Genomic DNA, 13,329 nt, shown 5'->3' on the forward strand with positions numbered 1-13,329 from the left:
TCTTCGTTGAGACAGAGAGGCGGGTCATGATCTGAGGAGGCCTCAGGAGAGATAGGACAACAACTTTCTCATTGGGTTTTGGAGAACAAGGTGTTCGTATAAAGAGTTAATTTTTTTTATTTCAATGACAATACAGTGAGACTTCGGTTAACGAGCTTGAATCGTTCCGCGAACGTTGCTCGTTACACGGATCACTCGTTATTCGAATCAAACTCCCCCATAAGAAATAATGGAAACACGAATAATTCGTTCCACAATTATTCATTCACATAAATACAATAAAATACATATATTAGACGAACCAATGAATTTTCAGAGATATTGACCTTGGCTCCGCCTATCCTGGGCTAGAAATCAGTGAACTTCTCTCTTGCGGGGAGGGCGTCTCAACATCATGGGTCCCCAGGAAAAGTGCAGGGTCGTCTTATGAGGCCCCCCCCCCCTGCCCGGATACAGTAATTTTTCTGAGGCCCCCGTATTTGGATAGAAATGCCTGTCTAATACGCAATTCACATATTGAAACTCTCGCAAATTTTGACCAAATACCGTTATCATGAGCACCCCTTTCAAACCTGAGGCGCCGGGCCGTTCCAGGGTGGGCCCACGTATTAAGACGATACTGACCAAGTGTTCTGGGGTCACCCGTACTTGACTGGAGAGAAGTAATAGCTTTCATTTGATCATTTTTGTCGCACCACGACCATTTTCTGCACACGAGGGATAATTAGACCGGGACCTACAATTTATTGCCGATTCCGAACGGCAGGCTTGTTTTTATACTCATTGAGAGGTTGGTGCGCTAACCCCTCGATGGGGACTCCCAGCAGTAGCAATTTTTTCTACGGTCATGTCCCCGTTTCTGTTGTACCCCTGTGTCAGGAAATTTTTCTGACAAGGACGAACCGGGTATGGAACTCGCGACATCTCTAAACATCCTTTGGTACTTTAGGCGAGTATCTTATCCACCTGGACTACAGCACCCAATACCTTACATATTAATTACACCCACAGAAATTGTAGCACCAGATCTCATCATGTGTGCCCCGCCCCCTTCTCCATGGATATGGGGGTCCGGGCCTTGCCCATATGGGCCCGCGGATTTAGATGGTCCTTGTTCCATGCGGATTCAGAAAGTATTAACACATTTTCTCCTACCATAATTTACTCGAAATCTATCACCTCTCTCTCTTAAGGTCCTCTTCAGCCATAGGCGGAAAATTGACTTGGAAGTCTGGGGAGGGGGGGGGGGCACGATGATTTCAATTCATCTATACATTAGATCAGTCGACTCCACGTTTGACTCTGCGGGGCAATGCCCCCCTCCCCTGTATCTCCTCCCATGTCTTCAACACTTGTCGTGGGGTTTCCCCTTTATCTGATTTTCACCTGTGCTCCCCGCACAATATCCCAGAGACGCTAGAGGGCCATTATGGCATAATCTTAAGAACCACTGCAATCAAACATGTTAATAACGTAAATCATTGATCTGAAATATCTGCTGCCACCTACCGAATAAACCTATGATTTTTCAATTGACATCGGTAAAAAGTTTTCTGATTGGTCAATTATATTGAAAAAATAATATAATACGATATAATAAAATATTTTTATAAACAATAATATTTATTAAATTATCAAATTTGCTTCAAAATTTTAGTGGTTAATATTTTGTTAAGTAAAATATTATCAGTACTTTTGAAAGTAAAGTCGTCCATGGTTTTGTGGCGATGCATGGTTATTATCTTAGACGGCTCATTTAACTGTTAGATTTGTCAATCAGAGTGTTCTTTTTGACAAATCCTTCGATGTAAAGGACGGCCACGCTTGGCAAAATTTATTTATATTATATTACTTTAAACAAATATTAACTGATAAATTTTTTCATTAAATTTATTAATTTAATATTTATTATTGTTTTTTGAAATATTATCAATATGATATAATATTTTTTTTTATCATATAATTATGTTGTTCAGAAGCCGGTCAGCAACTTCAATCGGAAAATTATAACAGTTTGATAATCACCGAGGATTCCTGCCCACACTTCACCTTTGTAGAGATTTGCACTTTACTGGCATGGGTATTATCCATCGCCCACATGTGTGCATTGTATGTGTTGCCTTCTCGCGTAAAGCTGCCTTATATGAGTAAATAAACCAGTGGCAGGAAATTGAGGATTAGAACGCGTGGTGACGTTAGGCATCCAGCGCACGAACTGTGCACGACGGGGATAGTCATCTTCGGTTAGGAGTTCGGGATGTGGAAGTTCTTTTCACTATGCAGAACACTGCAGACCACCGTGTGCTGAACATCGAGTTCATCATCCCAAGATGGTCTCTCTCTGGGCGGTCAGTCTGTCTGGTTTGTCGAGTCGGCAAACCGTTGCAGCATGGTTTCTTCCATTTGACGAGTGCGTACATTGCTCGGTCCACCTGCATCTCTCTCTCGCGCCGTGCTGGGTGGAAGGTCCCCGTCTCCCTTAGTAGTCGATCGATCGTAGCGAAGGTAGTACGGTGCGGAAAACGCTTCATCGGATATTGCTGTTGGTACATCCGCTGTGCTAAGCGCCCCCATTGCTATCTGCTCGACCGTAAATCAGATGCATATCAGCGTATTTCTCGTTCGTGTAGTCAGCCATCTCCCAATACTCATCGAAACAGACAACTTACTGCTACACGTGCTTACTGCCGCAATAGCGCCAAGTTAGGTCGCCCGCAGCGTCCTACACCAGCGCATGCGTTTCTCGATGCTGCTTATGTCAGATATGGTGAGCGAAACCACGAACGCATTCAGCGATCAACTGACATCCACCTTTCGTCTCCTCTGGACTTAGAGCCTGCAAATGCGTTTTCTCACAATTTTCATCTTCTCATATATCTATTCTATAATATAAAATCACAAACAAACTCGAAAAGGGCCTGTTGCTAAGCAACCGAGTGACGGAAGTGGGTGAAATTTTTGAGTGACGGAAATCTGTTACGGAAGTGGGTTCGATTCATATATCGTACATTCATATTCATATATTCATATATCGATATGATATCATATATCATATATCGATATTGGGTCGATATTCACATATCGGGACCCATTTGACCCATCGGGACCATGTTATGTGCATGTACCAAGAGGCTCCTACATCCTACAGCAGAGCCCTTAGGCTGGAATTTAGATTTCGAGCCCCCAAACCAGCTTTTCAGGGGCCCCAATGTGATTAATTTATAGTGTGAAAAATCAAAAAGTGATAAGAATCGTTGTGGCCCCTGTCAGCCCTTCCTTTGTGGGGGGGGGGGAGGTCCATGCCGAGAGGTATATATATGTATATATACATACACAACAGCAGTGCTCCCAACACAGGGTCGGGGTACCCGGGGAAGATTTCACGTATAAGTAAAAAGTTTTCATTTCCAGGGGCCCTTGATGGATCTCATTGTTTTCTTGCTGCTTTAACGTTGAAAAATTTCGATAGTGGAAGCAAAAGATATATCCAGTCTGGGGCCCCACCAAAAGTATGCGAATTGGTGTCCCGGGTAATTGTTTGGGGGCCCTGGATTTTATTCGTTCGTAAAACGAATACAAATGAAAATTTTTCATGGCACTCGCACCGGGGGATGACCGACAAGCTTCCAAGTCGGGGGGCCCCATGTTTACAGGTTTGATTTTGGGGGCCCCTGGATGAATCTCATTCTTATCTGTTGTAGAATTTGCAACAGCCGAAGCCCGAGATAAAGCCAGTCTGGGGCCCCACCAAAAGTATGCGAATTGGTGTCCCGGGTAATTGTTTGGGGGCCCTGGATTTTATTCGTTCGTAAAACGAATACAAATGAAAATTTTTCATGGCACTCGCACCGGGGGATGACCGACAAGCTTCCAAGTCGGGGGCCCCATGTTTGCAGGTTTCATTTTGGGGCCCTGGATTTTATTCGTTGGTAAAACGAATACAAATGAAAATTTTTCATGGCACTCGCACCGGGGGTGACCGACAAGCTTCCAAGTCGGGGGGCCCCATGTTTACAGGTTTGATTTTGGGGGCCCTGGATGAATCTCATTCTTTTCTGTTGTAGAATTTGCCACAGCCGAACCCCGAGATATAGCCAGTCTGGGGCCCCACTAAAAATCTGCGTATTGTGTCCCCGCTACTGGATGTGGGGCCCTTGATTTTATTCGTTGTAAAATTGATAAAAATGAAAAATTCTCACAGGGGGGGGTGTCCGACAAGCTTGCAGGTCAGGGCTTCATGGAAATGTTGGCAGGTTGTAATTCGGTGCCCCTGAATGTATCTCATTGATTTTTGTGGTTTAACATTGTAAAATTTGCAACACATCGGTAGCCCAAGATATATCCAGTGTGGGGCCCCACTGAAATTCAGCGAATTGAATCTGGGGACCCCCATGGGGAAGTTTTCTGGGGGTACTTGATGAATCTCATTTGTTTTTTGTTGCTTTATTATTATTTTCATTAAAATTCGCTTCTTCAGTAGGCTGGTGCTTTCACACGTCCCTTTCCCCTTTCCCATAGCACGCTGATGAAGTGGGACGAAATAAACAAGATATGTCCGGGAGAGAAGTGTGGGGGGGGGGGGGTTGGCCGCCAAAGGCGGCAGGGGGCAGAGCCCCCCTAGTATATATATATATATATCATACTTGCGAAGATTATTGCACCAGATGTCATCATGAAGATCTCCTGGGGCATGAAGTCACCGGGTCATGCTCAGATGGGCCCCATGGTTTTATGGTGTCGCTTCTTCCACCTGGTTTTATTCATGACCAGGGTCGTCTTAAGGCATGGGCCCACCCGGGCACGGTCCGGGGGCCTCAAGATAAGAGGGGCCTCACAAAAATGAGATCTGGTTGAAATTTTCGAGAATTTGCCTTGTAGGGCCTCAGAAAAATCACTTGGCCCGGGGTCACATGATGCTCTTAAGACGGCCCTGCCCATGGCCTCTTCTAGAATATCCCATGATCGCAAGGGAGGGAGCCCATATGTCCTCAAGTTATCTACTGGTCTAGATACAGTTATTTTATTCCGCTCTGTTTACATAAATTTTAATTGATACTTACCATATTACAGGCTTGGACTGTACATTCTTTAAATGATCATGATGTACATGCATTGCACATGTTTATAGGTATCGATGTTAACCTAGAGAACCACTCAAAGAGAACTGTATTCGATCTTCTAGAAGATCTGAATACGTCTATTGCCAAACAGATTTCGAGGACAATTAGAAGTGAGTAGAATTTTCACATTCAGATGATTGCCTGCGTGTTTGTGTTGGGACAATGAATCATTTTTTTACATTTTGGCACATTTTGTGATTTTGCAGCGCACACGACAGCCGTGGGCAAGGTAGTCGATGACTCGAACAAATCACCCTTTTCAACGTCACCCCCTTCTAGTTTTAGCTCGATGTCAACCTTCGTTCCTACGCCAGAGAAGCAAGGCGGATCCGTGTCGTCGATACACATGATGGGCGGACGCAGCGGTTCCCCGATGTCTGAGGCCACAGACACCTTGGGATCCTACAGTAGCAGCAAGAGGTCATCGACGTGAGTACCTTTTATGTGTGTGTGTGTGTGCACCAACACAAGCATACATGTACCGATTTACGGAAAAATTGCCCCCCTACATTTCGCCCCCAGCATGTTCGTCCCAGGTAGATTTCACTCCTCACTTTTCATTTCTCCCCTGACTTTTCTGACTCATTCATACGACCACTCACTCATTCATACGGTCACTCACTAAATTACTCACTCAATCGAACGCCGTATAATGTCTGATATGATCACATTCCGTCTGACCTGACATGGTCTCACGCCACAGCAGTGTGTGTGTGTTTGCTTTTAAGTATATGGTACACTTCAAAACATGCATTTGCGCACAGAGCAACACTACAAGGTTCGCAATGAGTCCGAGAGTTTCTTTCCTCAATCTTTTTCCAGTTTCTGCCTTTGATTTGCTCCGTAGCTCCTTTTCATTTTCTAAAATCTATAGCCTATATATAAAATTGATTTTCTGCGCGTCTGTCTGTGTGTGTTCTCTATACAAATCTACAATTTTAGATCGATCGTCACCAAATTTTGCATATATACCAAATGGGACCCGACTTGAACGATAGGCTACTTTAAAATTTCGTCAGACCAGGGCAAATGCCCCAAATGGGCGAAAAACGGTTGGGCAACAATGGTTTTGGGGGTCTCAACAATCACTTTCCGAACGTTTACTTTGGTTACCGTGGTTCCCTAGCAATGCGTTTCAGACGTGTTTTATGCCTTTACAATGGTTTGCCACTTCCCTAATCCTGTTAGCATATGTAACGGCCGTATTCACCAACACAGTTTCAACTGCAATCGCAGGTAAAACGATCAGCGATCGACACGGATTGGTTAAAATCCTTAATTTAACCAATCCGTTTCGATCTTCAATCCTTTCACCTGCGATTGCAGTTGAAACTGTGTTGGTGAATATGCCTTTTTAATGGTTGGCCACATTTTCAATACTCTCAGTAATGAGGCTTTTTGGATATACGTCATAATCATCATCAGCATCGCTTCGAGGGTCAGGAAAAGGGTGGTCCTCATAGAAATCAGTGTTCAAATTGCCGATTTTACTGTAGAAATGCGGAAATTTGGCGGGGTTTTCCGCCACATATCAATAATTTTAAAAAATTGTATGGAATTCTCGATTTTTGAAATATTGAGTTCGCTTAGAGATATACGAAGCCCAGGAGATTAAATATGAAGTGATTAGCCAGACCTACTTTTGAGTTGGATATCCATGCAATAGCATTGATTTCATCTTTTTATTTATATCTTCTCAAGTATGAAAATTAATGTCTCCTTATTGTCTAACTGCATAAATTCACATATAGTTTAGATTGTTTTAAAATTAATTATGGGGTTAATTAAAAAACACTGGAAACAGAATATGTTCCCAAAAGTGTTTTTAAACATACTCTATAAATCTTCCAGTTTCATATATATATTCAGCCATGTTATAGCTACGAGATTGTAAAAGTTAAGCCGGAGTCTGGCTCGAGTTTGGTTTCCTTGAACAAATACGGCATCCCGAGTCAGGCTCGGGCTTAGACCCGAAAGTGTTAGAATAAACAATAATGTGGGTGACGACTATGTTCACCTAATGCCCAAAGGGTTTCTACGGACGTAAAACGGAATAAAATTCATCCACAGCAACAAAATAAAAATAGACGTATTCCTATAATATGCATCAATTCAGAAATTAATGTCTCGGGAGGCTGATCGAAACGTTCTTTTCCTGCCATGCGAGTCAATGCCATTTTGATCACTTTTCCAATTTCTTAACCAAATTGCGCGAAAATTTTACATATTTTTACTAGTTATTAAAATAAAACGTTTAGAAAAAGTTCCGAATCCCACACTCATATATCAGCAGTAATGAAAAAAAAAAAGAAAAAAAGAACAGACTGAGGGCAATCGACTCGTTGCGGGAGCACGTTGAAAATTCATACCCTTCCATTTTGAGGGCAATAGACCGAGCCCCATTTTGATAGTGAGCGCCCTCTTTGTCGATAAAGAGAAATAATCTATGTAAAATGTTTGAAAAAAAAAACTTAAATAGACAGTTTTCACTTTAATGGTCAAAAATAAAAGAATAATACAATAACTTTGATAAAAATGGTAATTTTACTGAATTATATTTGAAACATTGAACTTGTTTATTTTCTTAAGTTAAAATAATTGATAAAAATAAACTATTACGTTTTTTGACAAAAAATGGAATCAGATGAAGTTGTTATTTCAATATGATTAGGGTGGAGGAAAATTAAGATCACAAAAATATGGGACATCGAAAATTTTCTCGCCGTAAATATTGCTAATTGTTGGTGAAATCGAACTAACCATAGAAAAGGTGCATATAGGTGATAGGGCGTATCGTATTTTACTGGCGAACCGTTGATCCTAGAAAAGCATACTTCCAATTGGAAAAAAAAAGTATCCACACAACGCGTGTAGTATATGCCATTCATGTTCGAATGGGCTGTACGATTATTAAAATAAAAAATAATTCTATTATATATATAAATACAGTATGTCCTGATGGATTCACTGATTCCATCATCACAGAGCCGAAACCGCTGAAGCTATAAATATGAAAATTGATAATTAGCTATATTTCTGAATGGATAGGGATTTTTCTGAAATTCGATCCCTAAAGAGTCATAGAAAAGGAGGGGGGGGGGTTCAAAGGTAACATAGAGAAATCACGCAGGGCCACTGAAGCGAAAAACATGAAATTTAGTCAGTATTTTTATGATATAGAAAGGGAAACTAAGGAGGGACTTTTCAAATTTCAACCTCTAAAGCCCCGCCCACAAGTGCAATAAAATATACTGGAAAGTTCCCGGTAACAGGGATTTTCGCTACAACCCTTTTACATGTCATTTAGTTTATGCTGGTATTTTCCCCCTTCTTTCCGGAAGTCGTCACTGGTCACGTGGGTTGAACAGGTGGTTTGTTCAAGATGGCCGACGAAGGAGCTAACAGCAGTTTTCGCGGCACAATGGATTATGGGGAAGGATAGATAGATAGATAGAACCGCTCACAACCCCGGACTGATGCAAAGCACCTTACTTCCGTTACCTCAAAAGAGGCAGAGTTGTGTCGGAAAAGTTAGCAAACAGTTGTAGTGGTGGCTCCCCTTGACCCGTGAGTATCGAATCACTCGCGTCGTTCTCCCCATGAAGACAGCCATCAACTCGATGCGACGTACAAGCCATTTGACAAAAATGGGTGACAGAATCCAATGTCTAGGGGGAAAAATAGAAAAATCACCCAGTGGCACATAAGGGCCGGAGACCACAGCCTGGGAATTCAAAAGAAGTGTGGAAAAGACTTGTGGGCAAGAAAGAAGAAGGAGAAGCTGGCATGTTGAAGTGGGAGAGATTTGAGAATGGTCTAAATACACAATGTATACAAATTACACATATATACAGCGCCTCGACTGTGACGGGAAACGAAGAAACAAAGCCTCCGTTCACAGCGCCGAGCAGTCCTGTTTCCCTTTCCTTTTACAGAATATGCAATATACACAAACAGAAAACACACAGAGCCTGCACTGCGACGGGAATAATCAAACAGAGCCTCCGTTGACAGTGCTGGGCATTCACATTTGAATTACACGCATATACATTATTTACATTACAAAAACTTCCCTTTTTTATGCTATTGGGAATGCACATAAACATTACTATGAAGGCAGTATTGGGTGCAAATAACACCATGAGCTTACACCAATATATATTCAGGGTTACAAAATTACTATCATACTATAAAAGTGCAGCAGGAATAATCAAACATATTCGGGAGGAGGAGGTCGAAGTCACCCACCATTATTCCGCAACAAAGATGGGACTCAGGAAAATTCACCAACGATGGGACTCTTTTGATGGAACTCCGTCCCTCTTTTTTTCCCCCATGCAGAATTTCATAACAGAGCTGGTCCTGTTGAATGTTGGCAAAAGGATGATATATATACAGTCGAATCCTGTTTTAACGTATACCGTTATAGCGAAAATCTCGTTTTAACGAACACAGTTATAATCCCTCAGATAAGTTTATATCGGAACAAAGCAAAAACCTGGGATTCTTTCGTTATAACGAAGTGATTTCTCCGGTCACTTGGAGTTCGTTGAAACGGGATTCGACTGTAATTCAGTAAAAGGATTGAAAATTACATATGGCATTGCATTAATTTCTTGCAGGGCGAGCGACACTCTCAGGAAATCACAAGGATCGAGTTCCGAGCATCTGAGCAGCAGGAGCCCGTCAGTATACGAGACGACTGTTTTGCCCAGGGACTTGGACTCGTCGTCCATGCATTCGACCACGACGACCCAATCCCAGCAGCATTACGAGTCCCAGAGAGACGTCATGACTTCTTCCACTGAGAGCCAGTCGCTTTTCTCGCCGCCAGGTTTGTATGAGTTTTGTTATGCCCTGTGCAATGTGTACCCTGTGGTGGACATGGTTGACAGGTGAGAAATACCGAGACAACAACACCCTAGACAACAGTACCGCGAATCATGGCTTCCACATGGGAGAAGCTGGCTGGGCTCCATTCCGAGGGAACCTAGAATGAATCTCTCATATTTCATTTCTTTTTACTCAGGAAATTTAATCGGGGGGGGGGGGGGTTACTCGCGAAAGATCTTGGCCTACGGGCCCGGCAACAGGATGAGGGGGCTTCCTTGCAAAATAATAACCACTGAAACAATGACGAAATGGATGAGTAGCTATTGGGAAGTCAAAGGTTTAAAAACAACTGGGGGGTTTAAACCCAGTGAGTTAACGTAGACCAGGGGTCTTAAACCATTCTCGAATCGCACATGCCCATCATCAACTGAAGAGCACCCCCCTGACAGCAGCTTCGACATAGGTATTGCTTGAAATCTGCAAAATCGTATTCTTTGAATGAAAATTTTGCAGGGTGTTTTACCGAGGAATCAAGTGCTCGCGAGCATGAAATCGGGCACGAGCACTCTTGGTGCTTCGAGGAGCAAGAGGTTGAAGGTGGCTGACATAGATATTAAGGTTATTTCAAGGGTTCCGCAAAGACAAAAATGTTGAGAAACTCTAAGTTTATAGTTCAAAATACGTATAATGCCATTGGTCTTTATGTTATTTTATGCATATTTTCTTCTTATACCCTTTTTTCTTTTTGACAGAACCACCTGCACCTACTAGTCGAACATCAGTTCCTCCTGGCTGGAAACCTCAGGTAAACAGTGCTATTTTATGGAATTCTTGCTATGTGGAGATATAACCAGGGTTCATATCGCAAAAAAAATTCGCCAAAAATTTTAAATTTGACAAATGACAAATATCTATATGCTGTCGTGCCCATTGTGGATAATGGCGCCAAAAACCCGTGTCGGTTTACCTGTGTTATTAAATGAATTGGTGTCAAAATTCACTAATATCATCAAATACTATATACACACAGAACCAATATCTGAGGGGTATCCGTTAACATGAGTTTTACTGTAATTTGAATTCATAATTTTGAAAATAGTGGCACCAGATGCCGCAATTACGAAGTCCCTGGACCTTACCCCAGTGGGCCCTGCTAACATGAGATTGGCATGAAATACTGCCATTTTATTGGACTTTCGTGGAATTGATGCAACATTATCGAATGCCCTAGGTCGAGATTTCAGATCAAAAGTGTTCAACATTTATGAGAGTACGGGCTAGTTCATTGATTTGGAAATATGTCGCAGGCCACTTGAGTGGTCTGGAAGTATGCCGTGGGTCCCTCAATTCTCTGGAAGTTTTTCACGGGCCACTTGAGTGATATGGAAATCTTCCTGCGGGTCGCTTAAGTAATCTGTAAACATGCCACAGGTAGCTTAGGTGATCTCAAAGTAGGTGGTCTGGAAATGTGGCACGGCCCTTCTAGTGATCTGGAGGTGTGTCACGAACCACTTAAGCGATATAGAAATATTCTGCTGGCAGCTTAAGTGACTCTGGAAATGTGCCACAAGCCACTTAAGTTATCTGAAAGTTTGACACAGGACACTTTCTTTACATAAGTTTTCAAGTCACGGGCAACGTTTGATGATGACTTCGAGAGCCACATTCGGCCTGTGGGCCATGGGCTGAGCATGTATGTTATAAGTGTTGTCGATGAAGAGTATTGATGATGTAGATCAGTGTTTCTCTCAACCGCCGGGCCGCGGCCCTGTTCTGGGCCCTGAGATCATTTATACCGGGTCGCGAGTGATTAGCCGTTTCATTTTTCCTCATTCATTGGTCGTGTGCTTGACTGGGCCTTCGACGCACAAGAATGAATGAAACCGGGCCGCGGGCGTGAAAAACTTGAGCACCATTGGTGTAGATCATATAGTTTTCTAACCTTTTTTGTCCCATCACCCCCTTCTTCAGAATTTTTTTTCTCCCATCGCCCCCGACGCAATCCAACCCATAGAATCCTATGTTATACCCGTAGCTTCTATCACCTGGAACATTCCATCCCCCCCCCCCAGGGGACGTTAAAGCCCACGTTGGGAATCAGTAATGTAGATGTTCCACATGGTAACAGAATGCAATATTGTACTCGCCTAAAACATGGTACACACGTGAGAGAGTGTAATATAATTTTTTTTTCTTGTACATTTGCAGCCACCTGCGAAGCCACCTCGCAAATCGATCACCTCGCTATCACCCAGTGGTAGGGGCCAACACCACATGAGGCAGTCGTCGGTGACGCACGACAGTCAACAGCACCTGATGTACGATCCTGCGGACGTTGCGCAGCCGAGGACGCCACCGAGCTGCTTCTCGAACCACGCCGAAAATGGACACCACCCAGTGTCCAACAGCGTGTTTTCTTCTCATCAGGAAGCAGCCGATCACCGCAAGGCGGCCTCTTCATCTTCGACCGCCTCACCACAACCGCTGGCCAACGGCAAGGTGCCAGAAGTGTCCCCGTTCAGTGCCCTCTACGATGAGGTCGCTAGTGGGAGGATACCGAACTTCAGTGCTGGTGAGGACACACTTTTTCTTATTTCCATCGCTTGAGGGGATTCTTAAACTATTGGTGTTTCGAGATGGGTCCCCCAAACTTTATTCGCAGGGGGCTTTCGAGATAGGTTGGTCCTACAAATCCTGTAGGCATTCTTAAACTGTGGGTCACGACCTACACTTGGGATTCGTACGGGCTTACAAATCCACTTGGAGTCAGGGATTATCGAGTTATTGGTCACCACACAAATTTGATTCGCATGGACGTCTGAGATGGGTCGAACAAATCCACTTACAGCCAGGAATTTTCGAGCTATGGGTCACACACACGATCCAGACTATATTCGCAGGGACTTTCGAGATGGGTCGAACAAATCTACTTACAGCCAAGAATTTTTGAGCTATGGGCCACACGATCCAAACTATATTCGCAGGGGCTTCCGAGATGGGTCGAACAAATCCACTTACAGCCAAGAATTTTTGAGCTATGGGCCACGATCCAAACTGTATTCGCAGGGGCTTTCGAGGTGGATCGAACAAATCCACTTACAGCATGGATTTTTTTTTTGCTGTGTCACGATTCCCTCGTTTATATCTCAGCAGACATATAGCCAAGTACATAATACAGGGTGGTTCTTAACCTATGGGTCATGGCCTGAACTTGGGGGGCGAATGCTTCCTATAAGTGTCGTTCAAATCCACTAACAGCTAGGGGGAATCTGAGATGGGTCCCGACCCAAACTTGATTCGCGGGGGTTATCGAGGTAGGGGTCACTACCCGAATTCAATTCGCAGGAGATTCCTAGATAAATTGTACAAATCCACT

The 13,329-nt window shown here is 43.3% G+C and overlaps 1 protein-coding gene across 2 annotated transcripts in view; it reads left to right on the forward strand.

Moving 5' to 3' along the window:
* The window catches only part of LOC149084457 (ankyrin repeat and sterile alpha motif domain-containing protein 1B-like), an 85,275-nt gene that overhangs the window by 37,300 nt on the left and 34,646 nt on the right, over positions 1–13,329 (forward strand). For both annotated transcript variants that reach the window (XM_089234861.1, XM_089234862.1), the window contains exons 7-11: positions 5,129–5,230; positions 5,327–5,549; positions 9,743–9,954; positions 10,706–10,758; positions 12,162–12,525. In XM_089234861.1, the coding sequence (XP_089090987.1) occupies positions 5,129–5,230; positions 5,327–5,549; positions 9,743–9,954; positions 10,706–10,758; positions 12,162–12,525 (954 nt within the window). The remainder of the gene's footprint in view (positions 1–5,128; positions 5,231–5,326; positions 5,550–9,742; positions 9,955–10,705; positions 10,759–12,161; positions 12,526–13,329) is intronic.

The sequence above is a fragment of the Pholcus phalangioides genome, unplaced genomic scaffold, assembly GCF_987345545.1.
Source record: "Pholcus phalangioides strain wild (caught in Gottingen) unplaced genomic scaffold, Ppha-v1.0 ptg000008l_1, whole genome shotgun sequence".
In the NCBI taxonomy this organism is placed as follows: domain Eukaryota; kingdom Metazoa; phylum Arthropoda; class Arachnida; order Araneae; family Pholcidae; genus Pholcus; species Pholcus phalangioides.